Source organism: Notechis scutatus, chromosome 1 (assembly GCF_049901735.1).
Source record: "Notechis scutatus isolate UNSWTSFEM ecotype Mainland chromosome 1, rNotScu1.2, whole genome shotgun sequence".
Classification (NCBI taxonomy): domain Eukaryota; kingdom Metazoa; phylum Chordata; class Lepidosauria; order Squamata; family Elapidae; genus Notechis; species Notechis scutatus.
The window spans coordinates 13,682,631-13,700,427 of NC_142009.1; the positions used below are offsets into that span (position 1 = coordinate 13,682,631).

Here is a 17,797-nt window from a genome sequence, read left to right on the forward strand (position 1 = left end):
TTCATTTCAATGGAGGCTAATTGCTCGAACACTGAACACTAATACGGTAGTTTAGCCAAGAGCAAACATTGTTTTTCCCATGAATTCAATGGAGTTGTCCCGTGAAAACAGTTCCTCCCAGCCCCTTACCCCCATGCGATTGTGTCCTTTATTTTCTGTAGAAGAATCTGGAGCTGGCAGAACAGACAGAAGAATGGAAAGGGAGGGCTGGCGTAAAATCAGAACAGCCTTTCAAATCTTCTCCAAGAGAAACAAAACGCTCCGATAATTGCTGCTTTTCTCCTTCTGTTTGCAAGCCTCTTTCAAGAGACTCAAAATGATTAGAGACGGGAAGTAGGATTAGTTTACTTAGTGTCTCAGTGTCTTAGTTCATCCATTTTTAGCAGTTTGACTGTCTAACAAGACTGCTGAGCCACAACTGACTATACCCACTCAGAAGCCTTCCTTTTCTTTCTTTCTTTTTCTTTCTTTCTTTCTTTCTTTCTTTCTTTCTTTCTTTCTTTCTTTCTTTCTTTTCTTTTTTTCTTTCTTCTCTTTCTTTCTTTCCTTCCTTCCTTCCTTCCCCTAACCCACCCTCTCCTCTCTTTCTTTTTTTCTTCCTTTCCTCCTCTTCTTTCTTTCTTTCTTTCTTTCTTTCTTTCTTTCTTTCTTTCTTTCTTTCTTTCTTTCTTTCTTCCTTCCTTCCTTCCCACCCTCCTCCCTCTCCTTCCTTTCTTTTTTCCTTCTTTCTTTCTTTCTTTCCTCCTCAATACAGCTTCCTTCCTCTCCTTCTTTTCTTTCTTTCTTTCTTTCTTTCTTTCTTTCTTTCTTTCTTTCTTTCTTTCTTTCTTTCTTTCTTCTTTCTTTCTTTCTTTCTTTCTTTCTTCTCTTTCTTTCTTTCTTTCTTTCTTTCTTTCTTTCTTTCTTCCTTCCTTCTTCTTCCTTCCTTTCTTCCTTCCTCTTTCTCTCTTTCTCTTCCCTCCCTCCCTCCCCCCAGAGTTAGCCTGCAGTACTGCATTCTGTGGTGGTTCAGTGGTTAGAATATAGTATTGCAGGCAAACTCTGCTCACTGTCAGGAGTTCGATCCTGACCGGCTCAAGGTTGACTCAGCCTTCCATCCTTCTAAGGTGGGTAAAATGAGGACCCAGATTGTTGGGGGCAATAGGCTGACCCCGTAAACCACTTAGAGAGGGCTGTAAAGCACCATGAAGCGGTATATAAGTCTAAGGGCTAGTGCTATTCAAACCACTGCACCACCACGGCTCCTATTATCTATTTTATTCAGACACGATTTTTTTGAGGTAGAGTGTTAACAGTTCACCATACCCTTAGTGAGATAGTGAAAATAATAATGCCCTTCCATACATCTAGGATACTCCATGTTTAGGAAAAAGAACCGATAAGGAGATTAATACTGGTCGTCTTTGACTTCCAATTATTTGTTTAGTAACTGTTCAAAATTAACAACAGCAAAGAAAAAGGCAACTTATTACCATTTTTCACATTTACCATTGTTGCCGCATCCCCTGATGGTCACGTGATCAAAATTCAGATGCTTGGCAACTGACTCCTATTTAGGAAAGTTGCAGTGTCCTGGGATCACGTGATCCCCTTTTTGCGACCTTCTGACAAGCAAAGTCAACGGGGAAGCCAAATTCACTTAACAACTGAGTGAGTAACTTAACAACTGCAATGATTCGCTTAGCAACTGTTGGCAAGAAAGATCGTAAAATGGGGCAAAACTGCCTTACCAAGTCTCTTGTTTAGCAATGGAAAACTTTGGCCTCAGTTGTGATCGTAAGTCGAGGGCGACCTGGAGACAAAATGTGTGATGGAGGAAGAGTTTAAAGTTTTGCTAAAGAGTTTAACAAACCCTCCATTTCACAGACGTCTTGAGGGAGGGAGATGCTGTTCCAGAGTGCAGGGTGTATCTCCTACATCAGCGGTCCTTAGAGAAGGCACAACTCCTAGATCAGGGGTCCCCAACCTGTGGGCCGTGCAGCCTATTTGCAATCGGGCTGCATGAGTGGCTGGCTGGTGTCTACGTCAGAGGGGCTCACGGCCCCACTCACATGAGTGTTGCAGGTGCTCAGAGCCTTGTGGTGCTCAGGGCCTCAGGGTGTCACAGCCACTCAGGGCCCAATTCACGCGCGTATTGCGGGAACTCACAATCCCTCTTGCATGGGCGTTTGCAGCCCAAATCACGTGAACATCACAGGCACTTGTGGCCTCACTCACGTGTGCAATCTACCCCTCCCACAAAACCATTCCCTCTTTGCCTCCTCCAGGACACCAACCTGGAAAGGTTGGGGAACTCTGCCCTAGACTGCCTTTGGATGGGGACCAGAGGATGCCGAACCTGTCTAGATGCATTGGATTAATATAGTAGTCTGGCTTAGGGCTGTCTAGAGTTAAGAGAAGAATATCTGTGTACATTTATCACAATAAAACATTTTGACCTGGGAATGTTTTCTAACATGTGCATATTTGTGCTTGCATGCACGCCCACCCACTACCACTCATACCTTGGGGTCAAGTTCACATCAAGTTCACATTCTGTACAGAAAGACAAGAGAAAACCAGTGAAGCTAAAGTCATTTGGCTCCTGGGCCAGAGGGGTTGGGCCGATCCAATAAATTCATGGACCTAAGGAAGTCTTGTTGAAAACACGATGGGCTACAGCTTCTGTCATCTTTAGCAAGCCCGGTGATACTGTTGGAAGAATGACAGAAGGGTAGATCAGGGAGTTGGCTAGGGTTGGGTTGGCTCTTGCTCAGGTTTTCTTCTCACTGCCCTTTTGGATCAGGCTGTCCGCTCTCTGCCGGCGCCAATCACAGATGTCAACAAAGGCGCAATAGGAGCATTTCCAAGTGTCTTCAATGTCTACTCCCTTGGGATCCCTTTGCCCTTTCCAATAGGCTAAGAAATAATGGGACATGGACATCAACTCATCGTGGTCATAGGTGATGACTTCGCTGCCCAGCAACGTGTTGGTCTCCTGATGAATGTACTCAATTTGAAGGCGGTCGATGGCTGGAATGTCTGAGTGGGTCAAGTTGAGGAGCACCAGCTCCAGGAGGTCTTCGAAGCACTGCACCACGAATCCAGCTTTTTGTGCATGTTCTTGGATCTCCTGGCCAAGCAACTGTTTGGGCTTCAGACGAAGGTGATGTATGAAGATATCTTGGGTTAAGCATCCTTGCACCATGGCATCAAAGAGATGTTTATATAAAGAGACCTGCAATAAATCAAGCACACTTTCTTGAGTTACATCCAATTTTCAGCCTCACCTGTGTCTCATATGTTGATCACATGACTGTAGGGATGCCGGGATGGTCATTGGAATTCATTGTTGCAATGTATTTTTATGCAACAACTACAGTAGCATTCAGCCAGTAGATAGCAGTGTTTACAACTCTGGATCTATGGTATATAATCTATGCTCTTTTGTTCCAAGTAGAGTTCCCTGTTCCCTGTTACAGTTAAAATAATCGAGCAGTAAAGCACATGGTGACTGTACTTTTTGTTTGCTCTGTAGTACTATATATAAACAGAATTTCTAATACATAAGTGTAAAGATTGGTTGTAAGTCCCTTTTTTCAATGCCATTGTAACTTTGAATGGTAACTAAATGAATGGTTGTAAGTTGAGGACTATCTGTATTTAGATGTATATGAGAGGTTATTGGGGTTAGATATGCCCACTGTAAAGATTTAATACATATATCCTGCATGGATATGTCTCATGCCAGGGGTCCCCAACCTTTTGGACCTCAGGGACCACCAAACTCATAATTTTAAATCCCACGGGCCAGAAACCCTGGGAAAATCCCCCAAAAAGTCTGCAGGAAAATTCTCCACTTTGTTTTCCTATCGATCGATCATTCTTTATTTGGGGTCTCAGGATACCGTCTCCAGCTCTGTTCTCAAGGGGGGGGCGGAGGGAGAGACTTCATGAAAGATGGCTTCCTGCAAAGACAGCAGCAGAAGGCTTTCTTTCTCTCCCCCAAATTCCGCCAGAAATGAGTCTTTGTAAGATTTGTCATGCCAGCAGAGCCTCTTGGAGCAGGGATGCCTTGCAGGGTCCCAAAGACTCATCTCTGGCGGAGTTTGGGGGAAAGAAAGAAAGACTTTTGCTGCTTTCCTGCGTGCAGCCAAAAGCAGAAGAAAGAAGTGGGAATAAGCAGCACTGTGGCCAGGCCAGGCTCCTGGGGCGAGTGGGGCAAGTTCCCCCATCTGCCCTTTCCCCCCTCCCCTCACTACATCCTGTTGTTCGCAATGCAAGCGACGCAAGCCTTGTGTTCCCGCACAGCCTGGATTAATTACTTTGGGGTGTGCTTTGGAGGTCACATTTCTCTGTGGACCACCAAAATTTTCTCGCGGAGCACCAGTGGTCCCCGACCCACTGGTTGCCGACCACTGTCTCATGCTATCCTTCAGACTGCCAAAATAATTATTTATTGGTTCCTCTAAGTCTAAATCCCAGGATCCTTTGGTGCATTTACTACTGTTGACTTCAAATAAAATCTGATAACATTTCCAACATGTACTCTTCAGTTCTAAGCAACCATGATTAAAATAGACCAGCTATGAAAAAGATTGGGCTATCTCTGCTGGCCCCCACATTAAATCTGAGCCAGCCATGTGATACAGCGGGTATCAAATACTATCAGGGATGGGAGGCAATTAACACAGAGAATTCAGATCTTGAAAAGTAATTTGCCCCGTGTGATTTCTCCCTGGCCAGACTCTGTTTGGAGTATGGGATCTAGTTTTGGAGATAATAGCACCGTAGTCTTCAAATCTAAGATGGACTGTCATGTGGGCGAAAAAATGAGCTTATTTTCTTTTGTTTCAGAAGGCAGGACCAGAAAGTCAAGTCAGACTGCAGAAGAAATCTGACTTTATGAACTGCCGGCTGATGGAAAGGGCTCTCGTACGAAGGGTTAAATTCCCCTTCACTTTTAAGAAGTGTGGACTTCAACACCCAGATTTCCCCAGCCAGCATGCTGGCTGGGTGGATTTTGGGAGTTGGAAGCCCACCCATCTTAAAAGTGGCCAAATTTGAAAAACACTGATCTAGTGGCTCCTGCATTGAGCTGGTAGGTGGATTAGATCAGCAGCCCCCAACTTGTGGCTTGGTGGCCTGGCTGGGGGTGGGGGGGGTGTAGGAGAGAGGCAAACCAGTCCACGTGAGGGGCGGGCCTGCCCATGTTCAGTTGGGCTTGCATGATGGCCCAACACGCGTGCAAGTCAAGCTCTGTGTGTGTGCACAGACAGTCATATATGCCGGCCTGCTGCTTGTGTGACCCGGTTACAAATAGGCCTTGGTCCGGAGGTTGGGGACCCCTGGATTAGATGACTTAACAGATAATCAGAGTTGGAAGGGACCTTGTAGGTCATCTAGTCCAACCCCCCGCCCAAGCGGGAGACACTACACCGTTTTTGACAGATGGGAGTCCAGCCTCTTCTTGAAAGTCTCCAGGGTTGAATCTCCCACAACCTCTGAAGGCAACGTCTGTTCTACCGTCAGAAAGTTTCTCCTTATTTCCAGGTTGAATCTCTCCTTGTTCAGTTTCCATCCATTATTCCTTGTCTGGCCTTCGGGTGCCTTGGAAAATAGCTTGACCTCCCCCGCCTCTCTGTAGCAACCCCTCACAGGAAGGAACCTTCTAAGTTCCTTCCCAACTTAAGTATGAATGCAGCTCTTAGGTCTTTTACTGACCCTACTGAATCCATGGTGTGAATGCAGCTAATTCCCTCCCTGTATCCGGATTCCAAGACAGCCAGCCTAAGGCCTCCAATCTCACCCTGACCCACCTGGAAACGGTCCTTCTTCTTCTGCGCAGGTACAGGCATGTAGGCCTTTTCCCTTGTCTTCAATTCATTCAGTTGCAATTCTCCTTTAGCCGTATAATTCAGCTGATCAATAACCCCAAACACGAAAACACCTTCTAATACGCCAAAGACGGGACATTCCCGCACACGCTGACCTGCCAGGGAGAAAACCACATATAAGCACCTTTGCCATCCTGAGGGGCGTGGGGAGCGTTCCATGACCAGCGTACCCACCTTCTCGTAGATTAGTTATGGTCAGGAGGACGTTAAGCAGCTTGATGGCCCATCTGTCTTCTCTGCTCCTAGTCTTGACGGGCACCAGGTTATGATCTTGCAGTTCTGGACAGAAGCAGCCATAGAGAAAGAACATTGTTTTCCTGCTCTTAAAATGAGCCACGTGCCTCTATAGCACAGGTGTCAAACTCGCTGCGTCACGTTGCCGTCACGTCATGTATCGCAACGTTTTCCCCTGTCACGGAGCTGGGAAGGGCATGGCGCATGACACATCCAGCCCGTGTGGGCCACCAGTTTGACACCCCTGCTCTATAGCAACACGGCGCGATGGCCTAGTGATTAAAATACCACGATGCCCACAGATCTAGTAGTAATTAACAAGATACATCAATGCGAAGAAATGGTTAGACTAACAATGTTATTAAAGAACAGGGAAGAAGAAGAGTACTTTACGATATGGAATATATGGTATAAATGGTTAAGAAAAAGGAGTACAGATGTTTGCGAAAATGACGAAAGAAATTTCAAAGAAGAATATGATATATGATTTATAGGTATATATGTAAAGTAATGTAGATAAATAAGTATTGTATTTTAACAGTAGTATGGTAATCAAGGAATGAGTAAATTAGTTACAGATATACCTATGGTAAATTAATCTAATTGTTACCGTGTTTCTCCAACAATACGGCCTCCACCAATAGGAAGGCCCAGCATGATTTCTAGGTATGAGGTGAAATTAAGCCCCGCCCCCAAAATTTAGGCCTATTCAAATCATGCTTTTCCCCGCCATTTCTCACATCGTTCGTTAGAACTACACGAGGTGAAGAGAAATGGGCGGGGGAAGGGCGGGGGTGGGTGGGGAGAAAACTTGCCTTTAGGAGTGCCCTGCAGGTAGCCTAGGCTAGAATACCCCGATAGCCAATAGAAGCTCCCTGAAGGCAGAGTCCCCTGCCACTTCAGGGCGTGGCGTGGCTACCCGTGTCCCCTCGCCTTTAGGGCAGTCTCTTTCGGGCGATGGAAGCTCCCCAAATGCAGTCACCAGCCACTTCGATCGGCCGGTAGAAGCGGCCTCAGGGTGAGCGCACACACACACTCCCCTCGCCGCGAGGCCGCTTCAATCGGCAGATGAAAGCTCCCTTGAAGGCAGAGTCCCCAGCTGCTCCAGGGCGTGGCATGGCTACCCGTGTCCCCTCACCTTTAGGCAGTCTCTTTCGGGCAATGGAAACTCCCAAAATGCAGTCACCAGCCACTTCGATCGGCCGGTAGAAGCGGCCTCGGGGTGAGTGCACACACACACTCCCTCGCCACGAGGCCGCTTCTACCGGCCGATTAGTGAAGCTGGTGACTGCATTGGGAGCTCCCTAGCCAAAAGACTGCCTAAAGGCAGAGGACATGGCAGCCCTCACCCTCGCCCTGAAGCGGCTGGAAGACTTCATCTGCTGAAAGAGTGGGAGCACTTCGATCTGCCGGTAGAAGTGGCCTCGCGGCGGGTGAGTGTGTGTGTGTGCCTCGCCCGAGGCCGCTTCTACCGGCGATCGAAGTGGCTGGTGACTGCATTTGGGGAGCTTCCATCGCCCGAAGAGACTGCCTAAAGGCGAGGGGACACGGGCAGCCATGCCATGCCCTGAAGCAGCTGGGGACTCTGCCTTGGGGAGCTTTATCGGCCAATAGAAGCGGCCTTGCAGCGAGGTACATGCGTATGGGCCGCTCTAGGTGGGGGAGGAAATTAAGTCACCCCGAAAAGATGGCCTACCCAGTTTTTCAGGGGTCAAAAAAAAATAAGGCCCGGCCTTATTTTGTGAGAAACACGGTGTTAAAGCACATATACACTGCTATGATATCGCTGTAAAATGTGAGAACTTGTTTCTCTTTTTAAAATTTTTGAAATTGTGAATAACTAAACTATTAAAAAAATAAAAAAAATGCTGGGCTTTTCGACTTTAAGGTTGGCTGTTGGAGACCCAAGCACCGCATGACAGGGTGAGCAGGTCGAAAGAATGCGAGTAGATAAATAGGTACCACTTTGGTGGGAAGGTAAAGGTGTTCCATGCGACTTGGCGTAGAGCAGAGGTGTCAAACTCGCATCGTCACATGACGTATCGGACATTTTCCCCCCTTCACTAAACCAGGCGGGGGTGGGGCCAGCATGTAACGCATCCAGCCCGTGGGCTGCAAGTTTAACACCCCTGGCATAGAGTCACACTGGACACACATGATGATAGAAGCATCTTTGGACAACACTGGCTCCCTCAGCTAGGAAATGGAGGTAAACACCTCCCCCCTAGAGTTGGACATGACTGGATAGAGGAAACCTTTACCTTTTGCTCTACAGCAAATTGCCGCCCCCACTTCCCACAATTACTTTCCTCGTTCCCCTTCACTGGCTTCCAACACAGAGCAAATAGCAGCTCAAACAGTGCAAGTAGTCCTCGACTTACAACAACTGGCTGTTCGAAGTTACACTGGCGCTGAAAAAAGTGACTGGCGACCAGCCTTCACATTTACGAATGTTGCAGCATCCCCACAGTTAACGGGATTAAAATTTGAGTGCTTGGCAACCGGCATGTGTTTATGTCACTAGTTGCAGCATCCCTGGGTTTGACAAGTGGGAGAGGCCAGTTTCCTTTAACAATCTCATGATTCACTTAACTATAGTGATTCGCTTAACAACTGTGGCAAAAGAGTCACAACATTGGGCGTGACGCCCTTAATAACTGCCTCACAAAATTCTGGTCCCAATTGTGTGATTGTTAAGTCTAGGACTATCGGTAGCTCCTGTTTAGAATTACATTCAGCCAGTTGGCTGTGCCCTTTCTCAGACATGCCATTACATTATTACTCTGGCCTATTTGAGGACCAATTCCCAGGCATCAGGATGGCCCTTGCACTATGCTTTAAATTTCTTTTGAAAGGGGCAAGTTTTGCTGTCTCTTCCTTGAGTTTTTAGGGAGATCTGTGACTCTCCTTTTCTTCTGCATTATTATTCTTGTTTTCATTTATTATTTTTATTTTTTATTATATAAAATACAAAGAAGAGAAGAAAAATAGGAAATTAAGGGAAGGAAAGGGAGCGGGGGAAAAAGGAAAGTGAGATACAAGGGGAAAGAGAAAAAGAAAGAAAAGGGGGCATTGACTTCCAACTCTTCTTAGCACAGTACAAGATAAACACGCTCAAACCCCAACTTTTTGCTTTTACACATTAATATATAACTAGCCATTTCTATAACACCCTATCTTTCTAATCAACAAAAATCAAGGTCAAAGTTTCATCTTTTTTTTTTCTTCACAAGCACAAATTCTAGAAGTGATGTTCAAATAAGAACACATTTTCCTCTTTAAATAAAACCCCTGCATTATACAGCAACTATAAATCTGGTTTCGTTCAGGCATTTTTATGGACTTCAACTTCCAGAATTCTGGCTGGCCAGGGAATTCTGGGAATTGAAGTCAACATGTCACCAAGATTGAGAGACACTGGTTTAAAGGATTATGCCATTTCCCCCTTAAAAATGATGAGAAACTACATGGCCTTAATTTGAAGCAATCACAGGGCAGGTTGGGAATGGACTAGCAGCTTTATTATAACAATAGCAATAGCACTTAGACTTATATACCGCTTTACAGTGCTTTACAGCCCTTTCTAAGCAGTTTACAGAGTCAGCCTATTGCCCCCACCAATTTGGGTCCTCATTTTACCCACCTAGGAAGGATGGAAGGCTGAGCCAACCTTGAGCCTGGTGGGATTTGAACTGCCAAATTGTAGGCAGCTGGCTGCAGAAGTAGCTTGCAGTACTGCACTCTAACCCATGCGCCACAGAGGCTCCTTATCATGCAGGAAACACCCACTATTTTACAGATAGAAAATATGAGGGTGTTCATAACAGCTCAAGGATCCTATTTCCCACCCCTTGCAGTGCAACCCATTAAAGAAAGTATAGAGAAGACTAGATTTTACCCCAAACATCCAAATGACGTTACCTCTGGCAAGATGGATGGACTTTCCTGCGTTTAACACAACCGTTGTCTTCTCTGGCAATTGCACACTTGGCTTTTCTTTGTGATAAACTATCTCTTGCTCACACCACACTTGAGCCGAGAGATCTGTGACGCAAAGATAGCGCAGATAGAAAGCTTCGAGAGGCGTCCTCGGTCTCTTTCTCTTTGTTGTCCTCCTCTTCCTTTCTTCTACATTAGCAGTCCGAGAATCAACACGCTGAGGTCTGGGACCACTTAGGAGTTTGGGTTCCCTGTGATCAGCATGCAAGAAGTTTGGATTATCATGTCCCAAAAGTGCTTTTTGAAGAGGCAACTGGACTTTACGGTTTTTCTTTGAAGATGTTTCGTTTTGTCAGAGTGCGCACAGCTTTACTACGTGAGACAACCCAGGAGCAATAATAGCAAACGGAGGTTTGTAATAAACAGTGGTTTTGTCTACAAAAGAATATATACTATACATACACGTACTATAGGCAGAGGCCAAACAAGCAGCAATTAAAATAGGGAAGAACACACAGCGAGAGAGAGAGAGAGACACCCTAACAGGGCCTCTTCTTCTTATACAGGCTCTTAAAGGGATAACAGCCAAAAACCTTGCTGATTCATTCCCATCATTGCATTAGCTGGTCAGCTCTTAAATCATTATCCTGACACACTTCTCATCCAAGAAGCTTCTTCAGGTCTGACTGGATGGTGGGGAATGGAAGGATTTATACTCCTTGCAGACAGCTGGTCATTTGCATTCTTTTAGTGCAGGGGTGTCCAACCTTGGCAACTTTAAGACTTGTGGACTTTGCTGGCTGAGGAATTCTGGGAGTTGAAGTCCACAAGTCTTAAAGTTGCCAAGGTTGGACACCCCTGTTTTAGTGGGTCCTTAAGGCCAGGGGTCCCCAACCACCGGTCCACGGACCGGTACCGGGCCGCGGAACAAGTCCTACCGGGCCGCTGGCTTGCTGGCGCCGCCATCTTTTTGATGAAAAAGTGCTTTTGGTGAGCTTTTCCGGGTAGAAAGCTCACGAAGCGCGTTTTCATCAAAAAGATAGCGGCATGCGCTCGGTGAGCTTTTCCGGGTAGAAAGCCATTTCACCGGAAAAGCTCACAGCGCTGGCACCATCTTTTTTGATGAAACGTGCTTCGGTGAGGTTACCGGAAGCACTTTTCATCAAAAAAGATGGCGGCACCAGCTGATGCCGGTACCGGCGGCCGCATGCGTACGGGCGGCATAAAAAGGTTGGGGATCACTGCTTAAGGCCACCTGAAGGTTTACCTGTGTCATCAGGGTCACCTGAGTGGTGCAAAATGGGTGTCCCATCTTCTTGGAACTGTTGAAAGAACTGTGTTGTAGATTGGAGATAGATGGTGTCATATTCCTCCATCTCTGTTGAAAGAGGGCTGTTCAATTTTGACATAGATGGCCTCTTTAACCCCTCTTTCAAACCCGCAATCCTCTCTGTCCAAAATGTGGACTTTGCTGTCTTCAAAAGAGTGGCCTGTGTCTTTTAAATGCAGACGGACTGCTAAATCTAGACCTGATGGGTTTGTTTTCCCATTCCCCACCATCCAGTCAGAGCTGAAGAAGCTTCTTGGATGAGAAGCAAAACGACTTCAAAGAAAAAACAGGAAAGTCCAGGAAAGTCCTGAAAAAGCACCTTTGGGACAACTATCACCTGGATGACTGAGAAGTTCTACAGACCAACACACACACACACACACACACACACACACACAGGGTGAGTGAGTTTCTGGGTACCTGATCACCTGGTTTGATGAGTACATGGATTTTTTAATACAGTTTGTTCTACAGCATTTTGTAATTTAGAGGCTGGCTTTGTGTATTTTGTTATTTGATTTTAATTAGTTTGTCTAGCAATGAGTTGGTTTTTTTTTTTAAACCTTGTTTAACAAATGTAATTAATCCTAGATGCTGGCTTCCTTGTGGGTTTTAATCCTGTCTTGAATCCTGTTTTACCAAATCTGCATTTCTAAAAGTTGGCCCCTTAGTTTCGACTTGGGGCAGAGAGCTGAGGTTCTAAGTTTCTGTCTTTAGAAACATATTTCTCCTTTAGGGAAACTAGAATATTCTGCCTTTTTAAATAGTTCCTAAAATATTCCAATCTTCTAAGAGGGGTGAGTGCTAACTCTACCCATGCAACGGGTTAGTGAACCAGATAAAACTGAGATCCAGAGATTTCTTTTATGTATACTGAGCGTATTTGCACCAAGACAAATTCCTTGTGTGTCCAACCACACTTGGCCAATAAAGAGTTCTAATTCTAATTCTAATTCTATTCACAGATTGTCTTAAAGAGTCCACAAGTCTTGAAGTTGCCAAGGTTGGAGACCCCTGATTTTTATTCAGTAGGATCACATCCCAGAAAAGAGTAACGAGAATCATAGAGATGGGAAAGCTAAGTCATCGACTCCCGGCCTGTTTAGGATTGCATTTAGGATAGCACATTATTTTGCCTTTCAATGGGGGTGTAATATTGCAGAAAGTGTCTTTCTACTTTTAATCCTGGCCCGGCAGTTTTTTCCCCCTTTTATTTATTTTATTTATTAAACTTTTGTGCCGCCCGCCTCCCTTACAAGGTGACTTTGGACCGCTTCCCCCCTACTTTTGTTAAATCCCCACGAGAGCGCAAATGCGGGCAGCGGGAAAAAAAACACGGAAGCCACAAAACGCCTTCGCTTTAACAGATAATCAGAGTTGGAAGGGACCTTATAGGTCATCTAGTCCAACCCCACCCCCCCGCCAAAGCGGGAGACCTTACACCATTTCTGACAAATAGCAGTCCAATCTCTTCTTGAAAGTCTCAAGTGAGACTTTAGTCCCGTTGCACATCCCAGCTGCAACGGGAGTTCGATCCCCCAAACGCGGCTTAACCATTTAAAAAAAAAAAAAAAAAAGCGACGCAACCGAGCCCGTTAAGTTCGTGGATGGCTCTGGGCACCCCGCACAGCAGGGACGGGACTCCAACCGAGGTTTTGTGAACCGGGGCCAGCCCGTCACGCGAACGCAACCGTGGAGAAACTCCCACACACACCGCTCACCCGATCTTCGGCTCTTCTATCTGCAAGAACTCGGAGTCGCTCAGGTCAGAAAAACCCGAGGCGGCCTCGGGGTCTTGCAATCCGGAGTCACGCCCGGACATGTTTCGCGCTTTGTTTTCTTCTCGAGCAGGATCGCCGTCAGCTGCTCGAAGGAGGAGCCTAAGTGAATAACCGCACTGCTTTGCTTTCTTTCCGTCTGAAATATGATTTTCCTCCTTCCTTTCGTCCTCGTTCCGGTTCCCACCCACCCAGAGATATAGAGACGCCTCCCCGACGAAGGAGTGTGGATGTTGAGACCTTAGAAAGAGTGCAGAGAAGAGCAACCAACAGGATGAGGGGACTGGAGGCTAAAGCACAGGAGGAAAAGTTGCAGGAATTGGGTATGTCTAGTTCAGGGAGTCTTCAAACGTGACAGCTTTAAGACTTGTGGACTTCAACTCCCAGAATTCCTCCTCCAGTCATGTTAGCTCGGGAATTCTGGGAGTTGAAGTCCACAAGTCTTAAAGCTGTCAAGTTTGAAGACCCTTGCTCTGTGTCTTCCACCACCACCTTACAAAATGAATGCAGAGGTGTCAAAGTTCGCATACAAAGCTCTTCCTTTTATCCTGTCTTGAAGGCAAGGTAGGAATGTTATCTTTTTGAGGGTTACGGTTGGAATCCTGAAACTACTGTTTTTTTAAATGAAGCCTGGCTCAGTGGCCCGTGGAACTTCATGCCACAGTAAAGAAAGGAATTGTCCATCCAACAAGGCTCCTGGGAGGGGGAGGGGCAAACAAGCCAAGAGACAGCTTTGACACAAAATATTTTTTTTAAATTATGAATTTTGCAAAGACACATTTAAGCAACAAAATATACATGTTTACCCTTCTGTAGAATTCTTTTTATGCAATGACAAATACAAGAGGCTACCATAGCAACAAATTAAATATACATTATGTACCGCATACATCAGCAACCTGCTATGAAGAATTGCTTCTTAACACAAAGAAAAATACTTCGTTTCATCCTAATTTTTTACAAAATCCTAGTCTTCACAATCTCAATTGAACTTTAGGAACACAATAATGGGAATCCCCCCCTCCCCCTGCTGTATCAAAACGGAGGAGTAAGATATATTCTGGTACTCTTCCCCCCCAAAATAGCATTTTTCTTAATTTTATTGCAGTACCATGCTTCATTTCTGAAAGCCAAAAAACCTTTAATAAAAGGTATCAATGCATGTTTTTATGTTTTTCTTTCTGTTCAACAAAAATAACAGCTTTAAGACTTGTGGACTTCAACTCCCAGAATTCCTCCTCCAGTTATGTTAGCTCAGGAATTCTGGGAATTGAAGTCCACAAGTCTTAAACTTGCCAAGTTTGAAGACCCTTGGTCTAGTTGATTGAAAAGAAGGGCTGCTCCAGGATTTGAGGGGCTGCCACAAAGAAGAGGGAGTCAAGCTATTTTCCAAAGCACCTGAAGGCAGGACAAGAAGCAATGGATGGAAACTAATCAAGGAGAGAAGCAACCTAGGAGAAATTTCCTGACAGAACAATGAATCATTGGAACAACTTGCCTCCAGAAGTTGTGAATTCTCCAACACTGGAAGTTTTAAAGAAGAGATTGGACAGCCATTTGTCTGAAATGGTATAGGGTTTCCTGCCTGAGTAGGGTGTTGGACTAGAAGACCTTCAAAGTCCCTTCCAATTCTGTTATTCTAATGCTGAAAGAAAAAAAAGAAAAAGAAAGAGGGGTTCAACCTATTTTTCAAAGCACCAAAATAAGAAACAACTGATGGAAACTAATCAAGGAGAGAAGCATGTAGAACTAAAAAGGCCTTTTCTTTGTGGTCTGTGCTGCTCTTACTTTTAATCAAGATAGGATATCTCTAGGCAGAATCATACTGGCTAAGGCAGCATTTCTTCACCTGAGTAATTCCCAGGTATGTGGACTTAGGTGACTGGAGGCTAAAATATATGAATGGTTGCAGAAATTGGGTATGGCTTGTATAATGAAAAGAAGGACTAAGGGTGAAGTGATAGCAGTATTCCAATATCTGAGGGGCTGCCACAGAGAAAAGGGGGTCAACCTATTTTCCAAAGCCCCTGAAGGCTGCAGAACAAGAGGCAATGGATGGAAACTAATCGAGGAGAGAACCAACCTAGAACTAAGGAGATAGTGAGAACAATTAATCCGTGGGACAACTTGTGGATGTTCCTACACTTGTCCTGAAAGGTTAAAGTTTCTAAGTTGGAAAAACGTTGATCTTTATCCTGCCTTTGTTTTTTTTATCTATCTCACTGATCAATGTTTTTCCAGTAAAAAATGTTTTTTTTTAAATTTAAAAAAACATTTTTTATTTTTAAATTTTTAGTTTAAATAACAATCCTAAAAGAGAATACACCCCCACTATGTGTGTGTGTGTGTGTGTGTGTGTGTGTGTGTATGAATATGTGTGTGTACCCAATGCACTAAACTTAATCTGTTGATATTTCAACATTTGCAGTATTCTTGGATAAGTCACTGTCTAGCAAAATGAAGCCTCCATGTTCAAGAGCAGAGTGATGCTTGTTCCCTAAAGTTCTTCGGGTATCCTCGGGGAATGGATTCAGAATGGAGGCCCCAACCATGAGATAAAAACCCCATATTTTTTACATGTGGTGCCATGCCACCAGGAGATGCTGAGTTCTAATCCTGCCTTCGACATTAAACCTGGCTGGATGTCTTTGAGCCAATCATTAAGAGACTGTGAATTCTACTCCCGCCTTAGGCATGAAAGACAGCTGGATGACTTTCCGCCAGTCTCTTTCTTTTAGCCCAACCCACCTCACATGGTTGGGTGTTGTGAGGAAATTAGGAGGAGGAGGAGAAGGAGGAGGTGTATGGGATAAATTCACTGCCTTGAGTTATTTGTTGACATAATAAAAACTAGATGCAAATAAATAAATAAAATTAGGTATGTTTGCCACCTTGAGGTATTTATGAAAATAGAGCTGATAGGATACATATCAATTTTGACTTTTTGGACTCTCTCCCTGTGGACACCTTTGAGTGTTGTCCTCTTCAAATATGTATTATTTTTCTGCAAAACAAATGATGGGAAAAGATTGATACTGTGCAATTTGTCTAATTTGTTGTGCTGTGCAATTTGTTGGAAGTTAAGGGAAAATGGTTTTTTTGGGAGCATTTATGTCAAGTGTTTCTCAAACTTAGTAAATTTAAGACATGTGAACTTCAACAGGTTGGCTTGGGAATTCTGGGAGTTTAAGTCCACATGTTGCCAAGTTTGAGAAAACTGATTTATGCGCTCCTGCCCCCTCCCCAAAAAAAATAAAAAAAAATCTTAGCATCCAATTCAGAGTATCCAAAATCACAAGTCATCTGTTCTGGCTTCTATCCTTCAAGGCAGGGGTCTCCAACCTTGACAACTTTAAGACAAAGGAAATCTGGCTGAGGAACTCTGGGAGTTGAAGTCCACAAGTCTTAAAGTTGCCAAGGTTGGAGACCTCTGCTTCAAGGAATATAAGTATGACCTTCCAGTTTCCACTAGAGGGTGATCTAACCTCTAATATTAAGGAAATAAAACTAAAGAACTTAACAACACCAGAAAACGACTGATGTAATCTGATGGCTTTTGCAAGATCTCACATGAAATCAGTGTTGATCATTTAAAAAAAACAAACCCCAATCTCTTAATTTATTCTTTTTTCAGAGTGCATGGAGAAAACTCTAATTCCGTAGTGGAACTGCTTAAAAAGTAGAATTGTGCAATGTTTTGTCTCTGCATCCAGAATTCACTTTTCTTTGTCAACCTTGAGGATGGATCTTTCCATCGAAAGTTTTCTGATAGAATTACCGTATTTTGCCGGCGTATAAGACGACTTTTTGCCCTAAAAACATGCCTCCAACTGGGGGGTCGCCTTAGACACTTGGCTTCAGACGCTCCCCGTCTTCCCTTTGCTTTCAAAGGTAAGCGAATTATTTTACAAAGCCTCCCCTGCCCGAGAGGGCAGCCCCCCGAGTTCACTCCTGCTTGCTGAGTGGTGGGGAAACGCGGCCCAGTTCCGTGCGAATTGCAGCAGCGAGGGCAGGAGGAGGCACGCACGTACACACCCGCAGCTCACTTTCCCAGCTCTGCCCAACCCTTATGGCTCTGGCGCGCCCTGGCAGGATGAGCGGAGGGTCCAGCGGGGAGGTGCTCGCTGCCCGCCAGGGCCGCGCCAGAGCCATAAGGGTTGGGCAGAGCTGGGAAAGTGAGCCGCGGGTGTGTGCGTGCCTCCTCCTGCCCCTCCTTGCCAAATCTCGCACGGGCGGGCCGCGGCTTCCCCACCACTCAGCAAACAGGAGGAACCGGCTGCAGCCCTCTCTCTGCAGCGCAGATGTTGACCTTGTGGGGAGAGAGAGGAGAGATCCTCTCGCAGCCCTCCCTGAAAGGAGGGACCCGCCGGTAGGGGACTCCCGATATGAAGTTCCCCACCAACGCAGGCAGCACCATATCTGGGCATGCAACAAAAGTACTTCCTAAGAGGCCGGACTCCGCTGGCACCGCCTCCAAGTGGGGGGTCGTCTTATACGGCAAGTATATAACAAACTCTATATTTTGAGTGGAAATGTTGGGGGTCGTCTTATACGCCCAGTCGTCTTATACGCCGGCAAATACGGTAATTTCTTTGAAGTGGCTTTCCAGACTGAGCACGTGTGGGAAAGCTCAGGAACAA

General features: G+C 45.3%; 1 protein-coding gene across 2 annotated transcripts; it reads right to left on the minus strand.

Moving 5' to 3' along the window:
* Positions 1 to 925: 925 nt before the first annotated feature.
* Positions 926 to 13,329, minus strand: EXO5 (exonuclease 5). 2 transcript variants are annotated; one of them, XM_087957282.1, is made up of 5 exons: positions 13,101 to 13,329; positions 10,032 to 10,300; positions 6,051 to 6,155; positions 5,799 to 5,971; positions 926 to 3,217 (listed from the first exon to the last, which is right to left on the minus strand). In XM_087957282.1, the coding sequence occupies exons 1-5, from the start codon at positions 13,199 to 13,201 to the stop codon at positions 2,753 to 2,755; spliced, it is 1,113 nt and encodes a 370-aa protein (XP_087813408.1). In that variant the 5' UTR covers positions 13,202 to 13,329; the 3' UTR covers positions 926 to 2,752. The 2 variants fall into 2 exon arrangements, with proteins under 2 accessions (XP_087813408.1, XP_087813418.1); XM_087957292.1 differs by lacking the exon at positions 6,051 to 6,155 and having other exon boundaries at positions 13,101 to 13,326.
* Between the last annotated feature and the right edge of the window lie 4,468 nt (positions 13,330 to 17,797).